Raw genomic sequence first — 23,175 nt, 5'->3', positions numbered from 1 at the left:
AAAAAGGTCCAGAATGGAGGAATCGGACCTCAAATTCAACGTGATGGTTTCCTTATTCAACTGGACGCAGAAGAGCAAATCCTCGGCGACGAAGCGTTCCAAGTTCCGCAAATTCCTCGATGCTTTCTGCCGGGAACCGGGGGACTATTTTAGCGCCATCCGCCTCATTCTGCCGGTGCTCGACCGCGAGCGCGGTTCGTATGGACTCAAGGAGCACGCGCTCGCCACCTGCCTCATTGACGCCCTCGGCATGTCGCGTGACTCCCCGGACGCCCAACGCCTCCTTAATTGGCGCAAAGGTGGCCCCAAAACCGGCTCCAGCGCCGGCAACTTCTCCCTCGTCGCCTCCGAGGTTTACTTGAACACTTAAGTTTTAGTTTTGCCACCCTGCGTTTTGTCTTTGAGTTTGTTTATGAAGGAATTTACTCGGGATTCAGCAATTTGTGGCAGTAGCAATTGCACGAGTTTGTGTAGACACTAAAACAGTAGAAACAATGCTAAATTGGTAGATGGCTATAGTTCATCTGCGAGACCTGCCACATTTTCAAAATTTCTCCGAAGTTATTTTTACCGTTCAGTTGTTGGAATGACAGCATCTTGGCCGTGAATTGCCATCAGAAATTGCGCGCTGACAAATGGGTGTCACATATGCTTTGGGAGAATTAGTGAAAAGGGCATCGTTTGTTTTCAAATAAATGAAAGAAAACATTAATGGAAATGGCACGCTAGGATGATTGGTTCATAGGGAGGGAGTATATTTAAGTTATTTATCACTGAGGACATCTGTACTAGTTTTTGAACAAAATGTAGAAAATGCAATCTTATGTACGTGAAAAGAGTACTACATTTTGTAATCTAGTTATTGTAGATGCCATGTAAAATTTTGAAGTCATGGCTTGTTTAGTGATTCAGTATCTTAGTCCGCCCGCTTCATAAAACGGGTGCTCTATTTTTGGTGATTTAGGAAACATGTACTGATTTTTGTATGCAGTGTTCTGCTTGATGTGCACCAAAGAAGAATATACATTTTGTACAGATATCAGTGTGGTTTGTTGATTATCAGTTTTGTCTGCAAAATAGGTCTTACAGAGAAGGCAAGGCTTGACTTCTGGCGGGCTGACTTTAAAAGAATTAAATGAACAGCTTGATCGCTTGTCTTCAAGTGAAAATAGGTATGAAAAGATTTTTAGTCCTTAAACATTGTGCATTCAATTTAATTACTGCTTCATGTTTACATGGCATTTGGTTCTTGGAAGAGTTTATAGCGACTTGTACGTCTTTCTGTGCTTTTCCCCTTGAGGTAGAAATTGATTTGGCTTTTTCACTTTTAAAAGACTTTGGATATGTCATGCGTGGTGAAGACAGTGTAGAGTAGAAGCTTATGCTAGAGCTTATTTGAGTTGAAAGTCACTGAATATTGAGTTTCTCCAGGTATGCTTGTGAACCGAGTTTTTGGACAAATGAAGAATGGCTTTGAACAGGAATAATCTCCACAAGATTTATTGATGTAAGAAATAAGAAGTAAAAACTGATTTCAATGCAAAAAGCTCCTACAGTTACAGGACTGGATAGTGCTTGCTGATAAAAGTGAAGTAAATAATTCTTTGAAAAAGTAATCAGGGAAACTGTATTTACAAATGGGGTATTTGTGGTTTAAAAGTAAGTAAAAAGTTGTTGTGAAGCATGGAACCAGCATTCATCAATATTGTAGATTAAAATAATTACCTTATATAAGGGCGTGAGAATTGGTCCACAGTTCACCTTAGAGGATGTAGAGGTCACATTATTTGGGGGTATACTTGTTTTGCATGGATAGATAGAAGTTTAGTGTAAAATCTCTTGAATCTTGGGACACTCACGAATGAATAGGATCTAAATGCAATCTCTCTAGATTATATTCTTCAAAGGTATCTTACTTCCATTTAGTTGATGGCTTTATCATTGATATTACTATTATCACTTTTGTGCGCTACCTTCATGATGATAAATGGGACATTTCAACTTTGTTGCAACAGAGCAGAGAAAACCTCAGTTCTTTCTGATTTGATCAGGAGAACAAACGCTCAAGAAATGAAGTGGATAATTATGATAATTCTCAAAGGTTTTGCTTTTACTGTTATAATTGAATTTTATAAATAGTTATTTTTTATGATTCAATATGTTAGCTGCTGTCTTCCACAGTCAGTGTTGATTGAATTTTTTTTCTGTTATCTCTACACCCTGTGTATTATACTTTGCTCAGATCTGAAGTTGGGAATTAGTGAAAAAAGCATTTTTCATGAATTCCATCCGGATGCGGAGGACTTGTTCAATGTCACATGTGATTTGAAACTAGTTTGTGAAAAACTGAGGGACCGAAGTCAACGACACAAGCGTCAGGTTAGATTCTAATCTTGGGAGAACCCTTTGTCCCAATTCTTTCATTTCATATGTAGTTGATACATGGTGCAGCATGTTGTGGTCTTTTATAGCTTCAGACTGGTTAGTTCATCTTCTTTGTATCAAGCTGCTGATGGTACCATCAGATCTTCTTTTATCATGTGGATATGTAAAAAGGATTCATTGGTTCTTTCCTTTCTTGTTTTCATGTGAACTGGAAATAACTATAGGTGCAAATACATGTTTCTGTTTGTATGTGCTTGTTTTATTTGTTCTTGTATCTTTCTTAGTAATATTAAAAGAATTTGCTAATATTAGCTAAACATTTTTGTATTTCTTTTTTGAAGGACATAGAGGTTGGAAAACCTGTGCGCCCTCAGCTAGCACTAAGGGTTAGCAATGCTAGTGCTGCATGGAAAAAGGTCGCTTTTCAATACTTGGCAAATATTTAGAACAGATATGTTTATGCATTAGGGTTTGCTCAATGCTCAAATGCCCAGATATCTGACAATCGTTTCTCAACCTTTTTTTATGTCTTAAGATAGAATTTCCTTCTTACTTTTCTGTATTTCTTCTGTTATTGCAATCTAATTGTATGATTTTTCTAACTTTGTGAATTTTGTTTGGTATTGTTTTCTCCAACAGCTTCATGGGAAGGAAGTTGTTGTCGAATGCAAATTTGATGGTGATCGCATCCAAATTCATAAAAATAACTCGGAAATACGTTTCTTTTCTAGGTAATTTATCCTAGTGGGTTTGTATTCCTTCTTTTCATTGGTTTAAACTTAACGGCTTCCGGCAGTTTTGAAGTTTTAGGCTTAGTTTGGGAGTTTAGGAGAGGAGAAAAGAAAAGAAGGGATAAGTTACTAAAGAAAAGAAAAGATATGGTTTTTTTTTCTTAAGTTGATTGGGAGTTTTGGAAAGAAAAGAAATGGTTTTGGACATTTGCTATTATAATTTTGTAGGTTAACATTTTATGGGTAAGGTTCGCATTTTAAGAAAGTTTACAAGGTTTAAGTTGAACTTTTCTTCCACTTTTGGAGAGAAATTTTTTTTTTCCCATTTCCTTCCGTTTTGTTTTGTTTTCCTTCAAGTTAAAGCTCTCCACAAGTATCCTTAGGATTTTATTGTCTTACAGTTAAAAATAAAACAGATGTTCTGTATGGTAGTTTTGTCTTATTGGATTACACACATTTCTATTAAGCACAGTGATGGAGACTGCCTCAGTCCCTAGGATCAATAAGTGTTGAGCTTTTTGCATTTCCTTCTTTCCATGTTGAGCAAATGACATTGAAAAGTGCCATTTGAACAGGCCAATAATGTCCATTGTTGTAAGTTTCAGGTAAATATCATTGATGTTTATTTTTATCCCTATGCAGAAGTTTTCTTGATCATCCAGAGTATGAACATGCAATGTCAGACATCATTGCAAAGAACATTCTGGTTGACAGGTATGAAAAGCTCCGAAGAGTCTATATCCTACTGTTCCATCATTTCATATTACCTTGTGTATCATTGTTTGCTTGTTGCACACATGGACCCATTTGTTATTACATTGCTGCTACTTTGATTATCAGAGAGAGGTTACGGTGATGCTTTTTGAACTTTCAGGAACAATGATCTGTGGAATGAAAAATGTGTGTGTGTGTGTATATATATATATTTATATATATGTATATTAAAATTATTCTCCATCTTGTAGATTATTTTTGTTAGTGTTATATCATCTAAATATGTTAGTGGCCATTTTCTGTTCTTTTGAAAAGAACTCGTAAGAATATTTTCACCTGCATCTGTGATTGTGAAATGTGAAGGCCTTCATTATTAGTTAAGTGAGCCATAAAAGAGAAAACCCAAAAAAGAAAAAAAAAGTATATTTTCAAAGTGCCATCTTTTTCCTTCACAGAATATCTATTGTTATGTGCATTTCTGCGTAGTTTTTTTTTTTTTGGTCAAAAGTCATTCATTTATATCATCAATATCTTTGATACATACAAAGACATGTACATACTAGCTGGAAACTGCCAGATAATCACTTTGTGCAGCCATAGAGGTCCACACAGGGAAGCTATTCTTCCACCTAGTTTCGTTAATAAGGTTAGTGGCGAATTTCTGCGTAGTTACTGTATTAGAAAAATAATAACATACCTGTTAATGCAAAAAGTAGGTATTGAGTAACTGTTGCTTTTGTGCTTCTTCTAATGGTGGGGCTGTGTTATTGGTTGATTTCTTGAGATATGCAGATGAGTTGTATAAAATTGGCAAAACACAGCAGTTGTCCATGTACTGATAATTGTACAAACTGTTCATCAATTCATCTCCATTCCCTTTTTCTACTCTTATGAAAATGACGAAGCAATTTCAAGAAACTGTCTAATTGTTGATGAGAAAGTAAAGGAATATCTAGACTTTGGCCTATGATTATGTGGTTTTGAGACTCTACAATTTGAATTGCTATGCTAACAAGGATCACGAGCTGGATATGTTGCCTTGATTATATGAGGTTCAAACATCGTGAAAGCTAACATATTTTGGCTGAGATTTGTGGGATATGAAGTGTGATTTGCTGCCTGTTAGAAGCTTTTAAAAAAAGTATCTGTAATGGTCTCCATCAAATGGTTAATTATGCAGATGGTCAATGATCTTCTCATGAAGTTTAAAGTACGGAGGAATAAAAACCACTTGTTGAAGTTGATGTGCTGATCTTTAAGTTGGATTTTAGATCATTGCTAGGAGAGAAGCATTTTGCAGTTCTTTCGTTGTGTCTGTCTTTTACTTAGTTCTCAGGCTGTATGGTCTGTCAAATAAAAGGGGGGCACAAAGTTCAGGATTTGAGGGTTTTTCGCTTATACGAGTCGGTTGTAGAGAAAGAATTGTCTTCTTTTAAGAACAGTGGAAGCACCTCAGCAGAAATGAACAAGAATTTCGTTTTGGCAACCAGTTATTGGTTTTTTGGTGACCAATTATTGATTTTCTTACCGGGTGACAGAAAGTTCCTAACTAGTGTACAGATTATCAGTGTTCTGAGCTGTTAAAAGGCTAATTTTGGAGGTTTAACTTTGAGAATAGGTATTTTGGGAGGAAAACATCTAGTCACCGTATTATGAGTGACCAACTAGTATTTATAGGAGTACAAATCTAACAAACTATTTACAAGAATACCCTTACTAATTTATTATCTACAAGAATACTTATATTCTCTTAACACTCCCCCTCAAGTTGGATCATATATATCATAAGCACCCAACTTGTTACAAATGTATTTCACCCTAGAGCCCCCTAAACTCTTGGTAAACAAATCAGCCAGTTGATCTACAAACGGTACATGAGATGTCTTGATGACTCCATCAAGCAATTTCTCTCGAATGAAATGACAATCAACTTCAATATGTTTTGTCCTTTCATGAAACACTGGATTAGACGCAATATAAACAGCCGCCTGATTATCACACACCAAATTCATAGGCTGTTTATGCTCAAACCCAATTTCAAGTAACATGCTCTTCAACCAAACCAACTCACACACCGTGTGAGCCATAGCGCGGTATTCAGATTCTGCATTTGATCTGGAGACAACTGTCTGCTTCTTACTCTTCCACGACACTAAATTTTCACCAACAAACACACAATATCTTGTGATTGATCTTCGATCTGAGGTAGAATCAGCCCAATCTGCATCATCAATATCAGTGTGTCCATGATTTTAATACAGCAACCCTTTTCTAGGAGCACTCTTAAGATACCTGAGAATCCGTATAATAGCATCCCAATGACTAATAAGAGGGGTCTCAAGAAATTGACTCACGATACTCACTGCAAACGAAATGTCAGGTCTCGTTACAGTGAGATAATTTAATTTACCCACAAGTCTTTGATATTGCATAGGATCATCTAGTAATGCACCATGATCTCCTACTAATTTCACATTGGGATCCATAGGTCGGCAACCTAACATTTCAATTTCACTTAGCATATCGAGTACATATTTCCTTTGACATAAATAAATCCCATATTCAGATCGAGCTACCTCAATATCCAGAAAATACTGTAAATGACCTAAATTCTTTATTTGAAAGTTTGCCTGCAGATTGGATTTAAGTTTTTGGATCCCCACAACATCATCACCTGTAATCACAATCTCATCCACATAAACAACTAATAAAATCTTATCAGCATTAGAATGCCGATAAAATACGGAGTGATCTACTCCACATCTTGTTAGACCGAATTCCATGACAACACTATTAAACCGACTAAACCAAGCTCTAGGAGACTGTTTTATTCCATATAAGGATTTTTTCAGACAACAAATCAACCGCGAATTCTCCCCATGAACAACAAAGCCAGGAGGTTGTTTCATATATATCTCTTTTTCTAAATCTCTATGTAGAAATGTATTTTTCACATCCAACTGATGCAATGACCAATTATAAGTTGCTGCCAAAGAGATAAGAAGACGAATCGAGGTAATCTTTGCAACAGGAGAAAATGTTTCTAAGTAGTTAATTCCATACACTTGAGTAAATTCTTTAGTTACCAGATGAGTTTTCAATCGATCAATAGAACTATTAGGCTGCACTTTTATAGTGTACACCCATTTACAACCAACAACAGGCTTATCAGAAGGAAGAGGGACAAGATCCCAAGTACCATTTTGTTTCAAAGTAGACATTTCTTCTTGCATAGCTAATCTCCAACCAGAATGATTAAGAATATGGGTAATAGACTTAGGAATGGAGACAAAATCAAGTGAAGCAACAAAAGAAGAATATGACATAGAGAGATGAGAATAAAAAACAAAATTAGAAATAGGATGAGAAGTACAATGCCTCTTACCTTTGCGTAAAGCAATAGGAAGATCTAACTCAGAGCAGGGCGTCATACCTGGATTTGAAGATTGAGAGTTAATTGGTGAAGTGCGTGGCATATCAAGAGCTTTCTCAATCATGGAACGACGAGAATAAACTTGAAAATTAGGACGAGATAATCAAGTTATGGAATTTGGTGGACTAGATAATTCAGGTAATAAAGAGGAAGGGACTGGTAAAATAGGAGAGGAAAAAGAGGGACACTGGTCTAACTCACAAGGCATACCGTGTTTCATAAAATATGGAGTAGATTCAAAGAAAGTAACATCAACACAAGTAAAAATTGATTTAAAACTGGATTGTAACATCTATACCTTTTTTGCGCTCGTGCGGATCTTAAGAAAATATACTTAATAGCACGAGGATCTTATTTATCCAGTCCGGGAGCAAGATGATGAACAAAACACACATATCCAAAATTACGAGGAGGTAATTTAAACACAGGTTCATGAGGAAAAAAAATGGAGTGAGGTAATTGGCCTCCAAGAATATTAGATGGCATGCGATTAATTAACATGCAGTTAGAACTGCATCACTCCAAAATTGTTTGGGCACATTCATGTGCAACAAAAGTGTTCGAGCAACCTCGATTAAATGTTTAATTTTGCTTTCAGCAACTCTATTCTGTTGTGGAGTGTGAGGACAAGAGAACTGATGAATAATACCGGACTTAGTCATAAAGGTATTAAAAGGAGTGGAAAAATATTCTTTTCCGTTATCACTGTGAAGTATACATATAGGCAAACCAAATTGATTCTTTATTTCTGTAACAAATGCACAAAAAATGGAATATAGTTCTGAATGATCTTTTATTAAATAAAGCCATGTAAATCTGGAAAAATCATCAACAAAGATTACAAAATATTTAAAATCTAACTTTGAAATGACTCGACTAGGACCCCAAACATCAGAATGAACTAACAAAAAAGGGTTCAAAAACTCGTTTATTGACTCTAGGAGCAAAAGAAACACGATGATGCTTTTTTAACTGACAAGACTCACATTCTAACGAAAACAACTAACTCATAGTAGGAACCAATTTTTTTAAATTTTGTAGAGACGGATGACCCAAACGACAGTGAATTTCAAGAGGAGAAACAGTAGCCGGACATGTAATCGGACCATTGGAGTTGAGAAAATAAAGACCATTATGCTCATGCCCTCCACCAATCGTCCTCTTTGTTTTCAAATCCTGAATGACAACAAAATCAGGAGAAAAAGTAACTGAACACTGTAGAGATTTAGTGAGCTTATTAACAGACATTAGATTAAAGGGCAAATTGGATACGTAAAGAACAGAAGACAGCGGAAGAGATGGGTTAATTTTTACAGTGCTTAGTCCTTTAACTTTAGTGGTAGATCCATCAGTTAAAATAACATGAGGAAAGGAAGTAAACTCTTGAAAATTAGAAAAATTTTTAGAGGTACCTGACATATGATCAGTAGCCCCGGAGTCAATAATCCATGAGTTAAAATTAAAGGATGTAGAGAGACAAGCCATAACATTACCTTTTTGTGCTAAAGAAGCAGAGGGAAGAGATGCGTGATTTGTAGCTTGGTACTGTAGGAATTTAACATAATCTTCCTCGGATATAGTAAAGTCTTCTGGGACCCATGTGCTGAAGAACTTGATTCAGTTTGGTCAGTGGTAACCGTATTAGCAAAACTTTCAGCCATAGCGAATAGCACTTCAAACAAAAAAGCAGTCAAAATTCGTGATAAACAGTACTTTTGAACAGTATGCGTAAATAGTATGCGTGAACAGTACCTCCCGATGAACAGTATCACGTGAGCAGCATGCGATGACCAATATCGCATGAACAAGACTTTTGCTAGATGTTTAACCCTAACCCTAGGACTTTTGCTCTGATATCATGAGAATAGGTATTTTGGGAGGAAACATCTAGTCACCGTATTATGAGTGACCAACTAGTATTTATAAGAGTACAAACCTAACAAACTATTTACAAGAATACCCTTACTAATTTATTATCTACAAGGATATATATATTCTCTTAACAAACTTCTATGCAACCGTTGCCATCGCCTATCACGATTTGACTTGCTATTTAGCTATTGTAGACATTGTTTGTCATGCTCAAATGGATTCTCTTTGTTGTGAATTCTATGGCTTTTAGTTTGGATACCAAGTGAATTTTTTTTTTAAAATGATAGTTTATGGTTGGATTATTATTACATTAGTTGGCACTAAAGGTGACACAAGATGTTTTTGTTTGGTTGCTTTAAGGACCTTTCAGCTTATTCTCTCAGTCATTCTTGTTCAACCATCCATTTACTATGGGAATTTGTATCTTGGACTGTACTATAGTTTACAACTCCTTTTCCATGTTTTATGAGTTTCATGAATTCACTTTTGTACAGATTAGTTGGATACGATTCAGTATTGACTCCCCACTCTGTTCAGGTGTATTCTTGATGGTGAAATGTTGGTCTGGGATACATCTGAAAACCGTTTTGCAGATTTTGGTTCCAATCAGGGAATAGGTACATGTTATGGGTGGTACTTTTTTCCCTGTCATGTCACCATTTTATGACTCCTCTAAGACATGCTGAGTGAACTTTTTTCTTCTTTAATTTCTTCACCTTCTGCAGCAAAGGCAGCAAAGGAGGGACTTGATAGTGATCGGCAGGTACCTTTTTGAAAATCTCATTCTAAAATAACATAATCGAGAAATTGTTGTCATTTGGTTTACGTACTCTCTTCTGATGCAGATGTGCTGTATCCTTAGTTGTGAGTGAGTTCTGTAGTAAAAGAGTTAGAGCTGGTATATTCTTGAGGTAATATCATATAAGTCAGGGAATACAAATGTTTGAGCAGCTAAAGTGCTTATCTATTGTTTTGTGTTATTTCGGATATGAATGTGGATTTCCTTTACATGAACTCTGGGTAGATGTTGCTTTTGACATTCTTTATGTGGGAGATACCAGTGTTATACACCAAACTTTAGCAGAACGCCATGATCTTCTGCGCAAGGTTGTCAAGTCCATAAAAGGTCGATTGGAAATTTTGGTTCCTAATGGTGGTCTTAACGCAAGTCGCTCTCCTGGTAAACATTTTATTGAATATCACCTGTTCTTGCACTTAGCATGGCTAACATGTGGCATTTTTTTGGTTACCCTGTTAGATACAAGAAGGATGTAAAAGTTTAAATTTCATTCCATATATTGTTGCTTTTGTAGCATGCATCACGCCATTGTTGAGTGTTGTTTGCTTGTTTATGAACTTTTTTGGTATGAAGCTGATAATGCTGGTCCAACTGGGGTTGCTACAGGGAAGTGGCCAAGGATTTACCCCAAGCATAATGATGTTCTTGTGTTTTAGTCTTCCACTTGTTCCTTTCATGGTTTTGTAACCTGTAATCACAGCATGATGACTCATATCTCTTCCTAGTTTCTTGTATAAATAGTTATGAAAGTAGTTATTTGCCTATTTCATGATTTCGATTCATCTTCAGTTGGCAAGGTTTCCTTTGAAGCTACCAATAGTGGGTTTTAATGTTTTTCAGGTAGTTTTCCATATAAATAATTTGAAATTACTGTAACCTTTACATGTTGTGTGGTTGCTATGCACCAATTTAGGCTGCCGATTAGTTAAGACTCTGCATAAATCTAGAGGGTGACTTTTGCTAGTATACATGTGGTAATTTGGTGTACTGCTTTCATAACACATCTGGCTATATAATCTAGGGTACAATTCACCTGGTCGGCTGATATGTGGAGATTGAGTAGAAGTAAGAATTTAGTAGCTATGGTGGTTAACATGTCATAGAGTGCGGCTGTCTTCCTTTCCAAGTGATCATTGCAACGATTTTGCTTCTTCTTAGAATTTAGTAGCTATGGTGGTTAACATGTCATAGAGTGCGGCTGTCTTCCTTTCCAAGTGATCATTGCAACAATTTTGCTTCTTCTTAGTCTTTAGTTTTTTCTTTATTTTTTTAAAATTCTTTCTCAGTACTATTTTTCTGTGATTATTTAAGTTGTTGCAGTGCAATAAAAAAATTATTCACAGAAAAGAGGCTGAACTAAGTATGAAAGCAGTTTGGCACCTGTATTTGGATTCCTCGTCATCAAATGGAAGTTTCGTATAGATTAGTTTAAAGCAACTGCCTCGAGAGCAGCAGTTAGCTTTCAAAAATGTTTCTTTAGTTGGGAACTGTTCACTAGTTTTTGATTTCTCTTCTGCTCTTTTTCATGCTGTATAGGTGAACCATGTTGGTCCTTTGTAGCTCGTAGCCTTGACGAAGTCGAGAAGTTTTTTAAAGACACCATCGAGAATAGGTCAGTGGCTTTCGTCTTCCTTTTTTTTTAAATAATAATGTTTTTGCATTTAAATACTTAATTGTTTGAAAAATAGTTAGATTCAAGACATAAGCTTGACATCTGCTATCAACTCTTGGCAATTTTTGCTGTTAGTTTGATGCTATTGTGAGCCCTGGGATTCACGTACACGGTACTTCCTGATGCCTAACCACAAGCTGATTGTTTTTTTGCGGAAGGCATTATTTGTTTAGTCATTTATTTATGTATTGACCATCACTTTGTCCGGAGTAGCATTTTCAAGTGTGAATTGGTTAGCTTTTTGTTGATATAAATGCTGTCAAAGTGTCAAACCCCTGCTTGAAGTTGGTAGCAAGCTTGCAATACGATACTAACACAAATTAATTCTGCTATTTGACAAAAGTACACTGAATTGATCTTGTGTTGTTTAAGTTGAATGACTATGGAAAAAGCACGACATGTAATCTCTTGACATGATAGAATTTGCTAGTATCCAATTGGGAAAAAAATTATAGGGAGAATTGGAGATATGGGAATAGTAAGAGTTGTAATTTGGGGTGGGTGTAATTTTTGAGAAGTACGTAAGAAGGGAATTGATTGATTTTTGCTGAATTGTGAAAATAAATAATTTCCACACAAAATTACCAAAGTAGCCAAAATGAATGCCTCCTTCCACCATTAGTCCACTACAGGCACTGCCATTACCAATGCCTTCCTCCACCAAAAAGAATGCATCCAACGTTCTTCCACAGTTGATGGGCCTCATTTCTTCCTAAAATCTGCGTTTTCCTTGCTCTTCTGCTTTCATCGGGGCAACAGCTTCTGCCTCCTGCTGTTCCCCAAAAAAAATTCCCAACCCCTTTTTCCCTCTAATCTCCTTTTCACTCTGAAAGATCCACTCATAGAGTCTGATTAGACACTGACAACTCAAACATGCATATAGATCTAGAGAACCTACAATTAACAATAACATGGAGGCCAGCATCTTGAGATGTGCTTGTCAAAGTCCGAGGTCAGTGCGACCTTGGCTACTTTTTCTTCTCTCTACTGGATAATCTCAACAGCATCACCCACGGTGCAGTCCAGCTCAGAATCAAGTCCTTGTCCTCATTGTATTGTTGTTCGGAAGATTGCCCCCTGCCTAGTCCCATTTTGCCCTGCTAATGGTCCAAAATTCTCACTTATTTCTTCGGGAAAACTAGCCCTGGTTTTTAAGGAATATGAGGTGGCTTTGTTGTGAAGGAAGGTGGTGGTTGTGGTGGTGCAATGGAGGTGGTTGTGGTGTAAGGCTGATTTTGGGTATTTTGGTAATCCTGTTTGAAGTTTTTTATTTTTCTGATTTAGTAAATAGTAAGTAAATACCTTCTTACAAATTTATCAGAAGTTACACCCCACCCCCAATTATCAACTCGTCTCATTCTCATATTTCGAAATCTTCAAAATTTACTTTGAGAAGCCTTTGTAAGTAATGAACTCCATGTATGTATTTTCATATAATAACATCCGAGATGGATGTTAGAGTTGCATTCCCTAAATAGAAACTAATACTTAGCAAGATTTCTTGTAAAAATGCTTAAGAGAAGGCCCATATTTACTAATTGAATGTAAGTTACGCTGAGGATGGAGCGGGTGTCAAGGAAAATTTCATCATGTTGAAGTGAGAGTCCAAGAGACAACAAAATTGCTGGCAGCTACAACCGGGAACTTAATCATTAAACGTGATAGGCTAGAAAAAATGAACATTAAATGTGAAAGGCTAGGAAAAGTGAAAAGGAATCTGAACAGTGAATGATAACTTGAGTAAAGATTAACATATGGTCACAGATAAGCGAACCAGACCGGTAAGCAAACCAGTTAACTGTTTTGGGGGTTAACCGGTTCAACTGGGTGATTCAACGGTTCGCTGTTTTTAAAAAAAATATATAAGTAATTGTTGGTATTGGTTATTATCTAGGTGAGGTTGATTGTTATAAGTTACATGGTCATTTATTGGATTTAGCATATGGTTTCAACAGATTTAACTTCTTCCTTCAGTCTTAGAATCTCTAGACATATGGAAATCCTGGATGATGCTTTTTCGTATTTGGTTTATCTCTCTCGGAGTTCGTCTGGAAACGAGCTTTCTGTGTCTTGCACTTTCTAATGTATAAGATCTTTTGACTATTTAGGGATGAAGGAATCGTCCTAAAAGATCTTGCTTCCAAATGGGAGCCAAGTGATCGGAGTGGAAAGTGGCTTAAGTTGAAGCCCGAGTATGTTAGAGCTGGTTCTGACTTAGATGTCCTCATTATAGGTAAGAAGTAATTCCTTTCTAAGTTCAGCTTATGCAAGCAATCATGTCTTGTTTAACGAAGATGATTTATTATTTCCTTTCAATAGGAGGCTACTATGGTTCTGGACGTCGTGGAGGGGAAGTAAGATTCTGCCTACCCCTTCGATGCATCTGAATCTCTTGGTTAATTACTAAACTATGCTTTCTATGTTATTTTGTCATAAAGGTAGCGCAGTTTTTGGTAGGACTTGCAGAGCGTCCAATGCCAAATACCCATCCTAGGCGGTAAGAATTCTGTCATTTTTTCAGGCTGAATTAACACCATGCTTCAGTTTTCCTTCCTATGGATCCAATTTTCTGCTGTTCATGGTTTGCTATCTTGCCTTTAACCATCTTTCAAGATGTTAAGCATTTGTGGACTTTTTTCACATGGCTTGTTTTAACTTTATGATTTCAGTACATCTTCTGTTGTTCCATTTTCCTGTTTGATTAAGTGATATATTTCTTTTCCATATGATTAAATGAATGAACTTTATACATTAGCCCTTTTTGGATGATCATTTAAATCTCACCTGCATTTAAGGGTCATAGGGGGTCATGTGATGTATAGCAACTTGAGAGTCACAAATATGCATGAGGCGAAAATGGCTAGTTTTCGTACAGAGTTCCACCATATTTTAATCCAATTTGGCAAAGAAACTTCTTGTTTCTGTTACTTAAAGCTGTTTGGCAAAATTCTTGGTTATAGTGGTGATTTGCATGGTTATGGTGCTGAAAATATGAATGAATTAAATCAAAGTTTTGGTGCATTTCTTTCTCATATAAAGTCTAATCTGTTGATGTTGGTCATGTGTTGCTGATGTTTGTACTATCGGAAGTAGTTTTGCTTTATCTACATAAAATAAGTGTTAAAGATTCTCATTTTAGCTTTATGCTGCAGATTCATTTCGTTTTGTCGTGTTGGTACGGGACTTTCTGATGAGGAGCTTGATATAGTTGTTACAAAATTAAAACCTTATTTCAGGTAATATATAAATGACAAGATCTTAACCCCTAAGATTTCTATGCCAAAACTACATGACTTGCTATTTGATGGTTGAAGATTGTGGTGAACCTGTGACACAGCAAACCTTTGCTGAAATGGGAAGGAAAAACTTTTCAAAATGGATTCTCATGTCTCACTGCGTTATATTCTTAATTTGATTGCCAAAGCATTTTCTGATGGTTATCGTTGTTAATGTTCAGAAAATTAGGGTACTTGGACTAAAACAACAACTGAGTATTTGCTGGAATTTGTGTGAAAAAGTTAACTAAAATTCGTCACAAGAATCCTGCCTAAAATTCTTTGGGTTCATATGCTTATGGTAAGGTTGCTTTGAGCTGAAAAGTCCATGTGCATTTCATAAATGTTTTCTATCTTTTAAAATTGGAAGTTTGTGTGAGAATTAATGGGTTGACAAAAATTTTGCCTCCTAAGGAGAGTCCAGAATCCCTTCAAACTATTTGAAAGCATGAAAATTTTGAACCTACCCTCAAAGGAAAAACACATTTCTGCTGAAGCTTTAAATATTTGGAATCTGTAACAATTAACAAGAGAATAGTTAAGAATTTCTACCTAGACTTTGAATCTAAAGCGTGTAAGGACACCCTAAAATAAATTGTACATGCAATGCTTTTAGCACGAATTTAAAAAGCAAAGCAACTGATTTTGTGAAGATACAGTTGCATGATTCTGTGGCAAGTTCAAATTTGTTATTCAGCTAATTTTGCCTGGACCAAGTTTCTTTTCTAACTTGCTTGGATGGAAATTACTCTCGTTAGGCCATTGAACTTAGATTTCCTGCAATAAGTTGTCTGCTTTATCATTTTTGTTGTTACTTTCTCATAATACACAATTTGAGGATGAGGACTCAATAGCAAAATAATTAGCAGTGGACTGTTTCAGGTGCAATTGACTTGTACTCTTTAATTTAAAGGTTTATGAATTTTTGTATATGGTCTCACTAACACAACATCTCCTCTTGAAGGAAATATGAATACCCAAAGAAGGCGGCACCAAGCTTTTATCAAGTTACTAATAATTCGAAAGAGAGGCCAGATGTTTGGATTGAAAGTCCAGAGAAGTAAACACTTTTATACCAAATTATGATGATAACTGGCACTTATCATGTAGATCTTTTCTAAACCTTTCTTTATACCATGTAGATCTTTTCTAAACCTTTCCTTATACCATGTAGATCAGTTATTGTTTCGATTACTAGCGATATTCGGACCATAAAATCTGAGGTAAGAAGCTAGTAATTTCCTTGGTTATATTTATTTCATTTTCTTGTCTACATATTAGTTGCTCCTTTATGATTAGATCTTGGGGGAAGTTAGAGAATTTTTTTTTTTAAATTTCTGCAACTTGTTTCTGTTGTTCTTATCCCTTGCAATTCTATAGTGTTGAAATTTTCAAGTTGGGCACATATTTCATTGCAAGAAGGGCTCTGGTGGTTAAAAATAATGGTTGGCATGTAGAAGTCACATTTATCCAGGACAATGTAGGCAGTCATGTTGGAAAAACATACATAAGAACCAAGAGAGAAGAAGGAAAATTAGAGTCTTAATGTTTTCCTTAAGGTATTTATTCTGTTGGCTGCTAAAATTTACACTACAATATCACATATTGATGCTTTTTGATATTGTGTGTGTTTTTTGTGGTAATAATACCCCATAAAATCCTTGCAGAAGATAAAATCCTTTTAGAGCAATTCTTTTCAGATGAGGATGCTCCATAACCCAAACCCCTGTGAACACCGCTAACCTCAGATGCTTCCAGATCCATTGACTAGCCGACAACCCCTTCTATCTGCACCCTGTGCCTGCTCTTGTTAATTATGTTTTCTTCTCCTAGAGAAGTAGCACAGATTGAGCAGATGTCTGATTTTTGGTGGCTATAACAAAGAAAAGAGGTAGAAACAGAGGTTAGTTGTTGTACCTGAAAGTTTGGAAATACTTGAAGTACTTGATTGATGGTGAATAGAGGAGAGGTGCCTTGTTGAGATGGTTGATATGGATGATTTAATACTGTAAGGTGAAGCCTTAGAAGAAACTTCTGGGGGTTTACACATGAAGATTAACTTCAAAAACCTTATTTTCTTAGGTAGCTTATACGCTGTATAGATGCAGGTTGATTATGCATTTGCATTGATTTGTGAACCTGCAAAAGATAGTAGTGAAAGTTATGGGGTTGATGAATGACTTATCTTTCAAGGTATTTGCTGCACCATACAGCCTGAGATTTCCACGGATTGATCGAGTAAGATTTGACAAGCCTTGGCATGAATGCCTTGATGTGCATAGTAAGTAGATAATAAATGTTCAATTGTTTCTATTCTAGTTTGTCAAGTCCGTGTTTCTTTTATCGTAAATGTTTGTCATTTGCTCATTTGTCAAAATTTTCATACTTTTAATTGTAGCTTTTGTGGAGTTAGTTCATTCCAGCAACGGGACCACACAAAGAGGGGAAGCTTATGGAGATTCACAGGATCATAAACCCAAGCGCATGAAGTCAGCCAAAAAAGGGGAGAAGAATCTTTCAGTTGTTCCTTCTCATTTCATCCAGACTGATGTTTCCACTGTAAAGAGTGAAACGCTTATATTTGCAAAAATGATGTTCTGTATCCTTCATCATTTACTTCTGACAATTATTTAGTTTCTTGACCAAAGCATGGCCTAACTTATGCACCCATTTCACATACTAGCGTAATATGTCATCTTTTATTTTGCTTCTTGTTTCTCCATGCTAGTTGATAAGGTATTTTGGACTGCCTTTTCTGTTTTAGAGCACTTAACATTACAAATTGCTTCTGAAGTTCATCTTGCCTAGAATGTTTTCTCCCATCATTTGGTGGATGAGGCATCAGAAATTGCATTTCTGCTATACAAAATTCACATGAATTTCTATAGCGGATATCTTGTGAATTTTGTTGGTCAATTAGAATTCGTCTGCCTAAGTTCTGGGAATACTGGTAAACCATTTGAAGCATCAGGGCTTTTTGTTATGTGAAATTCCTAAGCGGCTGATTTCTTGACATACTTAACATCCATAAGACTTTGCTAATGTTCCTTCATCTCATTCCGTGGATCTGTTGCACAAAATGGTGGTGGAGAATGGGGGCAATTTCTCAATGAATTTGAATAACTCGGTCACACACTGTATTGCAGCTGAAAGTAGAGGTTCTCTCTCTTCCTCTCTCTTACTTTCGTACCTACAAACATTGCAAGTTTTACGTTGAATAGAAATGTGTTGCAGGAATCAAGTTTCAGGCAGCAAAGCTTCATGGTGATGTTATTCATTATTCTTGGCTTCTCGATTGCTGTTTGCAGAAGAAGCTCCTTCCCTTACAGCCAAAGTTAGCTTTCAACTCTTAAGTTTGTATTTATGTCAGTCATTATGCTACATTTTAACTGTTTATTTTTATCCTTAAAAGGTACTTTCTTTATCTTTCTGAACGCACGAAGAGAAAGTTGGAAGAAGAAATTGACCAATTCTCTGACTCTTACTATGTGGATGTTGATATTACAGATCTCAGACAGGTATCATCAATTGAAGTTTGTCTTTTTTAAGCCTTCTATGGACTATAGCTCCCAACTCTTGTGGAAAAATATGAAAAGGCTAGTAATGCAGTCTTCAATGCTTTAGCAACATCATGGGTCCCAGTTACCATTGTTGTCACTAATCAGTTTCTTGATTTATTCTGTTTTGAAGCTTTTGAGCAACATTGATCGAAGAGAGCATCCGAAAAGGATTGACTATTACAAAAAGAAATATTGTCCAAAGGAGGAATGGGCTCGTTTTCTTGGTTGCTGCTTTTACTTTTACTTTCCAGCGCAGTCTATGTAAGATGCTTCCATTTTTTATATAATTCAAGAATGATGTGGAAATTGTAGTTGATGTGGATTTAATCTCTCAGTACATGTGTCTAGAATTAACTTGGAGTGGAAAGTCCTAGTGGAACTTGCACTGAGGAGATTGAAGGTTGCAGTTTCTTTTGGTGGTGGCAGAATTAGTGATGATCTTTCTCATGCTACCCATGTAATCGTCTTGTCTGGGCCAGAATTAACTTTGGACTTCAATTTGCTATTTAGTAGGTAAGCTAGAAAAATAATATATTCTCTAATTTATACAATTTTATAAACTGTTATATTGTCGTCTGTCCCAGTTGCTGAGATTTCCAGTTTTGCAACTGTAACAATGCTTTGTCATTTCCAAATCCAGGGATGTGTGAAATTAATCACAAGTGATAGTTGGGTTTTTTGGTAACAACCAAATCCAGGAATGTGTGAAATTAATTACAAGTGATAGTTGGGTTTTTGGAATTAGCTGCTTTAATTGGAATCCAAAGTAAGGTCTATCACCATTAACATCTTGGCTTTGATCTAATTGGTGAATGGATGGTAAGTTTTCTGGATTGCCTTAATAAGAGTATCTGTTACTGAGGGGTAAAATGCTAGCAAAAATCTGAGAATGTTAGTTTCCAAAGAATAAGATTGATTGGAGTTGATTGATTAAAACTAATAGTGGTTGTCATGCTTTGGAAACAATAGAATATTGCACTCTTGTGTTCCCACTTTGTCCCTGAGATGCATGGTTAAAGTGTGTCTGATGCATTCCTATATTTATGGTGTGGAGACAATGAAAAGACATGGCCCACACCTAATCAAAAGGCTCAAAACTTTTCTTGGTTTGGTGAAACACACGCTCCATTCATTAGCATGAGTTGTATATCATGCACCAAATTTGTGTCTCTTGTTTTGCTTGTAAAAGTCTTGTTCGGACCCACAATTTGTAAGAAACTAATATTTTTATGCAAGGATAGAGCTAAGAAATAGATGACAAATTTCTTTGTTATTTTTGGTAAGGTGACAATATTTTGGGACAAACCAAAGTAGAAAGCATAATACTTTCAATGGGACGGAGGGAGTGTAAATTATGCTTGCAATGTTCACCAATTATAAAGTGGCCTCTTTAGCTCTTATAACATTTCTGAGCAAATTCAAGTATGTATTGTTGACAAGGCTCCATTTATTGCCTATTTTTAGTTATGTGTTGGTGCTATCTTGGATAAAATATAATAATTCTCCTACTTTTTATGATGGTCAGATTATCAGCTGAGAAGCATCTTCTACTTAGTCAAGGGTTGCATGTTGTTTCTTCTCAGTGGTTGGAGGACTGCATTGAGAAGGACCAGAAATTGTCAGAGGAGAGTTACAGTCTGAAGCCCAACATGCAAGAATGGGTATTGGAGAGGTAAGTGGTTTACATATATTTACTATGTGCTGCATATGTGCTGCATATTTTTTTTGCTGAATTAGCAAGGGCCTCACTATTGTTGCTTTGATGCTCTAAATCAATAGAAATTTGAGATGATGTAAATGGTTATTGGTTGTACTTGCATGTGATGGACAGCTTGGCCATCGAAGTAAGGATAAATAGTTCTATAACAATATGCTTTAACTTCATTCATGTTATAGAGGTAACTTTTTTCCTCCATCAACATTTCGAATCTTGTGATTGCTATGAGGTAATATTTTATTCAAAAACATACTAAGCCTCATGCAAAATGGCTGTTCAGTCTATTTGGTAATATCCATAGCATGTTTCTAACTATATTTGAAAAGCTAATTAGTTGTTCAGGACCTAATAACATATAACAATTTTTAGGTCGACTAGAACTATACCATGTGGAAATGCATGACATAAATACTGCAACCTCTTACCTTATCACTTTTTTGCAATTTGTGGTTCAAAAAAAAAAAGCTTTTGGAAAGTTTTTGCAAGAATGACGAAAAACAATTGATGGTTGGCTAGAGATCTTTATATTGCTTTACACTGCTAATTATAAAATATTTACTTCTGGATATATTTTATGTACTTTTTTTAAATTTTCTTCTTTCCCTGGACAAATGGAGACATGAGTTTTCTTTATTTGTCCCCAAAAGAATATTTTCTTTCCTGAAACCAGAATATGAATACCTAAATCAAATGTTTTCATTGTTTTTGTTGTTAAGAGGCTTATATAGAAACTTGCCTGAATCTTTCAAAAAAAAAAAAAAAAAATTTGCCTGAAGCAAGACTTTATGGGTCATATATGTGCAAGCATGGCTGTTTCTGCATTGATGGCAACAGAGAAAATGAAAGATTAGATGGTTTTTTGAAAAGGTTGTTGTCACAACATTGCATAGGCTGCATTAGATCATTGTGGAGCTAAGTGTAAATATATTTCTATGTTGGAAAAATTATCTGAACTCAAAAGATATAGTAGAATTGTTATACAGAAAAAGCAGCACAGCTGTTAATTTTAATGTGTTTGATTACCACTCAGTTTTTTAGTGAACTGAGGGGAAGAAATGTTCTTATCATGATATCTAAGAGAATTGCATCTTTTTGTTTGAAGTTTCCTGGTGTCTTTTTTTCCTTTCTTTTTTTGGGTTTCAACAGGAGGGATTTGGGGCTCCTTATTTCCTTGACTTCCTTCAGAGCTTTTACTATTTGTTTCACTGCATATAGGATACAGGTCCAAATGTGGTGTTGGGTTATGGACTTTTCTGCTGCTTCTGGTTTTCACTGTTCTAAGTCACTGACGTGAAAAAATGGGAAGTTTATGGGGCAATTTGATTATTCCTACTGTTGCACTTCTAAGTATTGAACCTTTTCAGTGTTTGTGATCCCATATAAGCTGACTATTGCTTTGGTGTATGACACTGCGAGTCTAACAAAGATAAGGCTGGTATTTGCTGCATTGGCCTAGCTAAGGGAGTGCTGCATTTATAGGTTCTGCTAATTCAGAAATAGCAGTTTTTCGTAATTCTCTTGTCACGCTTTTGGTTAAATTTAGTTTTTATCTTTCAGCGAATCTTGTTTTGATTATCCCACACATCAGTATCAGTTGAAGGAAATTGAGTTACCTTGGTGCTTGATTCAAAACATTTCGAACCATAAATACCCATCCAAAATGGGAAGTTCTTTTAGAGATAGACATGATTATTTACTTTTGTAGCATTCATCAAGTCATCAACTATAGAAGATGCATTACACTTCTGTCTTTATTCTCGGTTGTGTAGCTGAGTGTAAACGTTCCTTTGAAAAGCCTTATGGTGCTTATTGCCAATTGTCCCCATTGCTAATGTACTCTTCTAAGAATGATTTATGTTTCATTTTTCAGCCAAGAAATCCACCCTTATCTGCATCAGTTTTAGAATTTCGCTGTTACTAATTTAAAACATTATGGTGCTGGCCCTGCAGTGAGCTGAATCTGGACAAGTGGTCTAGTTTGGATAAGGCAGAAGAGCATAATACACCAGTATCTAAAGAACATGGAACTACGACAATTCGTCAAGCTACAACCAACAAACCTAGAGTTGTTACCTTGCCTAAGAAAGAAAGAAGGACAAAAAGAGGAAGATCCAGTGGAACCAAAACAACTAGAGGGAAAACTGTGGTCAACCAGCCACGAAGGGTAAGAGCACGTGGAGGAAAGCCTGCAAAAATAAATGAAGATGAATCAGATGGAAGTGGCTCTTCAGCTAATTTGACCTTTCAGGAAGAATCTGTTGTCCAAACAGGAAATAGTGAAAGCGGTGGGTTGATTGGCAAGCAGAGTCCAACAAAAGAGCATCTGATGATAGAAGATAGTGAATTATCACAAAAAGGGAAAACAATTGAACAATATCCTGAAGATCAAAGCGGAGATGGGATAAGAGTTGTTGAAGATAATGGAATGGGATCAGGCAACAGAAATGGTACTGAAGGGAATGAGAAGCTAGAGCAGATGGTTGATCCTGTTCAAGCCATGTTAATGCACATGATTCCAAGCCTTGGAAATAGTAAGGCTAAAAGTGAGGATCGGGTCATTCGAGATGAAACGTTACCAATAGAAAGCCAAAAGACCAGGGGCACAGATCCTGCTTTTGCAGATGAAGGATCCTCTCTTGATCCTAACCCAAAGCCAGAAAAGAAAAGGAAGGTTAGTTATAAGGATGTGGCTGGGGAGCTGCTCAAGGACTGGTAATTGGTAGAAGACCTGAAACTTCTGTGTATTGCTGGTTTGGCATACATTGCTGCTGTACACCAAACATGTAAATGGAGTCATGCATATAACATTGAAATTAAGGTATGCAATCAAACTAATATTAGCTTCTGGTGATAATTTTTTCATCACTTAGCCCCCTTTCCTAATCCAGCTAACATAAAATGACTATTTTACCTCATGTAAGAATACCAACTGAAACAGGAACACAGAGATAAACTAACATGAAATGTAAGGAGAAATCCTTTGCTTTTTTGATGATGTCCAATATTACTGTTGTGCC

The 23,175-nt window shown here is 36.2% G+C and overlaps 1 protein-coding gene across 1 annotated transcript; it reads left to right on the top strand.

Annotated features, from left to right (window-relative positions):
* On the top strand, positions 1–23,175 carry LOC113773224 (DNA ligase 4). The gene is made up of 27 exons (XM_027317825.1): positions 1–352; positions 1,081–1,172; positions 2,016–2,101; positions 2,243–2,379; positions 2,727–2,801; positions 3,025–3,116; positions 3,759–3,830; positions 9,673–9,752; positions 9,861–9,898; positions 9,981–9,987; positions 10,160–10,315; positions 11,471–11,546; positions 13,715–13,839; positions 13,926–13,960; positions 14,045–14,103; positions 14,759–14,842; positions 15,846–15,941; positions 16,056–16,104; positions 17,075–17,162; positions 17,280–17,480; positions 17,914–18,039; positions 18,116–18,215; positions 18,294–18,399; positions 18,572–18,702; positions 18,790–18,954; positions 19,967–20,113; positions 22,109–23,175. Exons 1-27 carry the CDS (start codon positions 14–16, stop codon positions 22,872–22,874), a joined length of 3,528 nt encoding a protein of 1,175 aa, XP_027173626.1. The 5' UTR covers positions 1–13; the 3' UTR covers positions 22,875–23,175.

The sequence above is a fragment of the Coffea eugenioides genome, chromosome 6 (genome assembly GCF_003713205.1).
Source record: "Coffea eugenioides isolate CCC68of chromosome 6, Ceug_1.0, whole genome shotgun sequence".
Taxonomy (NCBI): domain Eukaryota; kingdom Viridiplantae; phylum Streptophyta; class Magnoliopsida; order Gentianales; family Rubiaceae; genus Coffea; species Coffea eugenioides.
The sequence above is the reverse complement of the archived record's forward strand: the minus strand, read 5'-3'. Positions and strand labels throughout refer to the sequence as shown.